Raw genomic sequence first — 6,583 nt, 5'->3', positions numbered from 1 at the left:
ACCAGGGCCTCCGTCGGCATATGGGTGAGTAGATAATGGCTGAATTTTCATTTTTGGGTGTACTATCCCTTTAAAGTCTGTTGCGTTATCTGGAGCAACAGGAGGCCCCGACTTAAAATGTCAAACTCCAAATGTCTGGCTCTGACAGGAGCTTAGCTGTACCTAATGTGAGACTCCATCAGTTGGCAGTACACCTGCAGGTGTCAGCAGATTGGCTCAGATATGACCCAGCCTCAGTCTGGCTCCATGTTGAATCCTCTCAGTCCAGGTGCCCTCTGTGGAGTTTGTTGTTTGAGAGTTAAGATTTAAACACAGGAACCACTTTGGTAATTTTCAGATCACTCGGAATTGTTCCAGACTCTAAAGATTTAGCAAATATATAGGTGAATGGCCTGATGAATGAGGGAATAGATTTGTTAATCAGACATGACCTGACCTCATCATAACCAGCAGCAGAATCCTTCATACTGACAATGATGTCCAAGATTTCCTTCTCAGTAGGAGGGTCAAAGCTCTGGAGAGAAGGATAACAACCTTTCAGGAACTCAGATGGAGACTCAGTGATAGGATGCATCCTCTCTGACAGAACTGAGCCAGTATTGACAAAATAATTATTAAAAGCACATGCAATATCGGATGGATCTGTATAAACTCTATTCTCGTCAACAAACTGAGGAGGAAGAGTGGCTGATGCTGATGTCACTTCATGCACAGTCAGAGCCTGGAGACCCATCTGTCCTACAGAGGGCCGAGCTCAGGTAACGTCTCTTCTCACTCCTTTTGTGGACGGCCCAGGATATCAGCGACATCCAATGATTCATTTTGTACCTTGGATATAGGATGATAGACATAATCACTCCCCTGAAGGTGAGATAAATAAATTAAACAGTAATTAGGATCAGCTAATGCAAATGTCACTGATTGGCACACGCTCTATAAATAGCTGTCAGTACGACTCATACCATGTCATGTGTAATGACCTATGGCGTTCCTAGCCCATGATGATGAATGGCTAATGAGCCGATTCAGATTACTGAGAGTCAGAGTTATCTCTGCTGAACTGGGCCCAGCTTTGGAAAGACCCATCCAACAAAACCGGTCTGTCCTGGTGCAGGTCCAGCCAATGACCACTGTGGGTTTTCAAGCCACGGGGGCGTTCCAGCGCGAACTGGCCGACAGGTCTGGGATATCACAGCCCTCATTCAGTGCAACAGCTGTCTTAGGCCCCGTTTATACGACAACGATTTCAACTGAAAACGGTCAACTTTAGTTGCGTTTTGGCCAATCGTTTACACCACAGCGGTGCTTTGGGTGCCTGAAAACGCAACGTTTTGAAAACAGGTTCCAGAGTGCAATTTTTTGGAAACGGCAGCGTCTCCGTTGTCATGTAAACTTGCAACATGCAGTTCCTCTGAAAATGGAGACTTTCGCACATGTGCATTACAGTTCCAGTCACTAGGCATGCGCGAGAAAGTCGACCATCACAACAACATTGCAGAGCTCTGTTTGTGCTGCTCACCCTGTTGATTTTATCAACGTTTCTCCAGCAAAGTGTAGATCTACTGTGGCAACTCCACCTCGTCGCGGTCCTCTCCGCTCTTCTCACCCACACTTGAGCACCCGTCCTGGGATACGCAGTGTCGGCCTGCTTTGCCTGACCTCCACGGAGGTCAGGCAAAGCAGGCCGACACACCTAAACACCACACTGTGGGTGAGAGGACTGGCAGTGGTAATGTATAGTTATCTGGGCTTCATCAATCAAATTACACGTTACTGCCCAACACTGATTATCACTATTGAATAAGAAAGTAGTATTTGGGTATAGCAAAAAAATCAAAATAAACTTCAGGTTGCAGCCTCGGCTCAGAAAATTACACGGTCCTAAAACTGCGGTCCTGAAACTGCAGCCTCCGGTGCTGCAGCTTTACCTTACTCGATTTTGCAGCGGAGATCGTTTCAATAACGTCGTCATATAAACGCAGAAGTTTTGTAAAATGCAAAGGACAGACTTTTCCATTTTGGAGAAACCGTTGTCGTCTAAACAGGGCCACAGACTGCATTAATGAAATGACTCCCCGTTATATTAAGTTTCCTTACACTGTGGGTGAGCAGGCTGATATCCACATGCAGTTTACAGCAATCTCCAGTTTTCCAAATGTACTCGGAGTGAATGACAACCCTCACATCGCCATGAAAGCGCCAAAGGATAACGACTAACTCTGTTAGTGTTCAAATCATTTGTAGCACTGACATGACGGTGACCAATGTGGTGACTTGATGGCCCTGCTCCACACATTATTTCTTTTAAGAAAATATTATTAAATTCAGTGGTTACTGACTAATGTTAAACGTGCAGTATTCGTGCAGGTGACAGTACATATCCACCTGGCTCCTCACTGCCTTCACAAACACACAGAATGTGGCACAGAGAAGGTCTGACGAGGCGCGTGGAGGTGTCTGGATAAATCACTCTGTACATTACGTACACACTCTGTTGATTTATATATTTAACCTTTTAATGTTTTAATGTTGTCACTGACGGGTTTATCTCGTATATGAATTAATGAATATGATGTTTGTGTGTGTGTGTGTGTGTGTGTGTGTGTGTCAGTAGAGAACCTGAACAGTGTCTCAGTGTGTCCTGCAGTGATTGGTCCAGCAGAGGGCGCTGGCCTGTCACACCCCCTCAGCCTTCAGGAGGACCTGGAGCTGATGACTCACTTCTTCTTCGTGTGTTGTTCTAATGTGACACACAGCAGCTGTAAACTGACCCCAGAGCAGCTGCAGCTCACACTCTTTCCATAGATCTGATCATTATGTCATTGGATTTCCATGCTGCACCGCGTGACGTCACCATCAAATCACTGCCAGTTAGGCCGGATGATGGGCCAGACCTCTATCAAAATAAAAGTCTTCATCGAAATCATTTAGTCATGGAACTGAAAAAGAAAAGTGCACTAATGATGATGTAGATCAGGGTGTCAAACATACGGCCCGTGGGCCAGAGCCGGCCCGCCAAAGGGTCCAAACCAGCCCAGTGGATGATGAGGCTGAGAGATGTGAGGTTTGATGCTGACGGTCTGACGTCACGTCCTCTCAGGTTGTTGCAAACCTCAGAGATGTGTGTGTGTGTGTGTGTGTCTTTGCTCTGATGCGGTGTCTGGTGTCCTCTGTTTGTTTATGAGTTTGCATGTTGGACGGCAGGTTAGTGCAGGTCAACCTGAACATGTACATCTGTGTGAGAGAGCAGGACTTTGAATCTTACACTAATGATAAAAGATCTCCAGTTATTGATCATCATTGATTACATGGCAAATAATCACCACCATCATTAACCATATGAAACCTGGATCAGCATCAGTTTTCTTGAGCTGCATTCAGACGCCTTTAACAAACATTTAAACCTTTGAAACCTGTATGAACCGTTTTGATCAGCTGTTTTTATATTTTTGAAAACTTGAGCAAGAAATTGTTAAAAAGCTGACAAGAAAATAAACTGAAAATCAGCTATTAGAAACAGATAAAGACAGAAAATTCATAGAAACTTATCTTTAAAAAATAGTGAACAATGTCCAGAAAACTAATTTATAATTATTCAAATTATATATTCAAACTGTATTTTTCAATTTTTAGCCTTTTTTTCAGATCATTTATTTATTTATTTTTTACTTTTCTTGCTCATTTTCAGGTAATTTATTTGTAACTTTTTACTATTTTTTTGCTAATTCTGGGTCATTTCCTGTTGAGTTGCTCACTGCCAAGTTGCTCTCAGGTTTCAAAGGGTTAATAAGGCAGTGATAAAAAAGCCATGTTTGATTAAAAGTACAGATATCTCACCAAATAATGTCGCTGCTAAAAGTTAAAGTCACCTGTTAGAATATTTTAGAGTAAAAGTCTTAAGCTATCTGATATTTACTGAACTTAAGTATCAAAAGTAACTTTATGGTGTTAAAGGAACTAAAGTATTAAAAGTAAAAGTAAATGTTTGAAATAAAAAAGGAAGTGTTCAGAATTTTGTTCGTGACCTGAACAGCGCATTAAAGACAGTTTAAATCACACTGGAAGAAAAATCAGGAACAAAATCCAGTTTTTCCTTCCCTCACATTTTTTCATTCGTCTGTCTGTCCCTTCCTTCCTTCCTTCCTTCCTTCCTTCCTTTCTTCCTTCTCTAGTTTGTAGTGAGTAACTAAGATGTTTAGGGGAATCTTTTTATTTAAGACAGTGGTTCCAAACTGGTCTAGATTTCTCCTCAGTCATTATTTGAAGCTTCACACCGTTTGTTTTGGGCATTTTGTCTTTAATGGACAGGTGAGTGTGAAGAGGGGGAGAGAGAGAGAGTAACATGCAGCAAAGGGCCACAGGCTGGACTCGAACCCGGACCGCTGCAGCAACAGCCTTGTACATGGGACGCCTGCTCTATCCACTCACGCACCGACACCCCAGCTTCATACAATTTAAGACATTCAGCATCATACTTGTGTTTCGACGTGTCGTTGAGCTGGTTTGTCTCTGACAGGTAACTGTCCATGATTCACTCTACAGCAGGAAACAGCTTCAGAGATGCAGCTCTGTGTCATAAGTTCACCGAACTTAAAAATAAAGAATGTTTTTTACAAACCTGACATGTTTGTTTGTGAGTCACTTACGTCCTTCAGAGTGGACCTGTGACACACCTCTGCACCACGACCCACCAGTTGGGAACCACTGATTTCAGAGATGTGGTGAAAACATACCTTAAACATTTAAATGTGTATATAAGTGTGTATATAAGTGTGTATGTAAGTGTGTATATAACTGTGTATGTAAGTGTGTATATAAGTGTGTATATAAGTGTGTATATAAGTGTGTATGTCTCTCCACTGGATCAGAAATAAAATCAGAGGTCCGTCACCAGGTGCTTTAAGATTATTCAACAGGCCTTTTTGCAACTTGTTGGTGTTTGATACATAAAAGTAACAAGAAATTAATTATATACTAAATCTAATTAATAATAAATGATCAAAACAACCTAAATAATAATAATAAAAAAAATAGCCGCCAAAAACTGCCTTTATTTTGGAAGGTGTGACCGGAAGTGCATGTGTATATCCGCCGCAGCTTGACGGCCCCGGTGTCCCGGCGGTGAGGAGCGGGTTCTCTTCATTTGAAAGGATCCTCCGGAGCCGGACGGATCTACACCGACACACACAGACACTTGTAGCCGCAGCAGGGTCGCGGTCTCTCGGCCATGGCCTCCATCGTGTGCCGGGTCCAGTACCTGGAGGACTCGGACCCGTTTATCTGCACCAACTTCCCCGAACCTCGGAGACCTCCGACGGTGAACGTGGAGGAGAACCTGCCGCTCAGCGAGCAGATCGCCGGGATACACAAGCTGCTGGAGGCGCCTCTCAAGGTGGGTCTCTGACTTTACTACCTGTGGACAGGTAACTACTGTTCACCTGCACAGGTAACTTCTGCTCACCTGTCGGTTCTTTAACCTGCTGCTAACTCAAGTTTATAACAACCAGCTGAACTGATAACAGATCAGGCTCCGCTCCGCCCGATTCAACCATAAAGACACCGCTTTAAATATTCTGTAACTGCTGATTAATATGTAAAGTGACTGACTAACCTGCACAGGTGACACACACACACACACACACACATACACTGAAGCTAAAAAGATTTAAAGCCGCACGAGAGAAACAAACATCAGATCCTCTGCTCTTACTCCAGCTCAGGCTGACACGCCAAACTGCGTTTAAAAATCAGGCCATTTAATGTATTCATGGTGCATTGGCCATGTAGAGTGTGATTGAAAGTCTCGGACTGAGATACAGCCAGTACTCTACATTCAATACTTAATTCTGTTCATTTAAAAACTTAGATTTCAAGTCGAATTTACCAGAAGCCTTAAATCAATAGATCAGTCATACACTCCTCAGGTATGGCTTCTGATGATCTGTGTCACCTTAAAAATTACATTTTTTAAATGGAGTCTGGTGTCATTAATTTTCCAGCCTGTTTTCCATAGTTGTTTTTTCTGAGTCAGCTGAACGCCACTGAGCACTCAATGAATATCTGAAGGTGCTTTGCTTCAGCCCATCAGTATTGGGTCCGGAGGTTTGGACGTGAGCCAAGTGACTTGGACTTGAGTCAGATCGAGTCACACATTTGGTGACTGGTCATGACGAAATCAAAAAAGACTTGAGACTCAACAATGACTCTAACAACAACTTGTGACTTCATTTGGATTTGAACCTTTGATTTGAAAATACTTGATAGCTTCCCTGCAGCCCAAAGATTAAAAGATATATTATTTTAAAAGTGTGACACAATTAATTTTTTTTCCCTGAAAGTAATTTATTCCCAGCGTGTCGACGCCTGATTCCCCAGATCCACTTCGTCTGAACCGACCTGACAGCGTCCAAACTAGCTGCAGGAGAAAATGAACTAACGTTATGTTACTGAGCGCCAGTTGGTAAAATATGACATGAAAGATAATTGTATTTGTGCACAGAAACCAAGCGGTGGTTGACAAAAAATGATTTTCAGTTTGCAAACTGCGCAAGTTGAAGGTTACAGATGGAGACACTACAACTTC

At 42.8% G+C, this 6,583-nt stretch overlaps 1 protein-coding gene across 6 annotated transcripts in view; it reads left to right on the top strand.

The window, feature by feature from the left end:
* Positions 1-5,128: 5,128 nt before the first annotated feature.
* The window catches only part of fhod1 (formin homology 2 domain containing 1), an 86,823-nt gene continuing 85,368 nt past the window's right edge, over positions 5,129-6,583 (top strand). For all 6 annotated transcript variants that reach the window (XM_033619952.2, XM_033619943.2, XM_078173029.1 and 3 more), the window contains exon 1: positions 5,129-5,392. In XM_033619952.2, the coding sequence (XP_033475843.1) occupies positions 5,228-5,392 (165 nt within the window). In that variant the 5' untranslated portion in view covers positions 5,129-5,227. The remainder of the gene's footprint in view (positions 5,393-6,583) is intronic.

The sequence above is a fragment of the Epinephelus lanceolatus genome, chromosome 2 (genome assembly GCF_041903045.1).
Source record: "Epinephelus lanceolatus isolate andai-2023 chromosome 2, ASM4190304v1, whole genome shotgun sequence".
In the NCBI taxonomy this organism is placed as follows: domain Eukaryota; kingdom Metazoa; phylum Chordata; class Actinopteri; order Perciformes; family Serranidae; genus Epinephelus; species Epinephelus lanceolatus.
The sequence above is the reverse complement of the archived record's forward strand: the minus strand, read 5'-3'. Positions and strand labels throughout refer to the sequence as shown.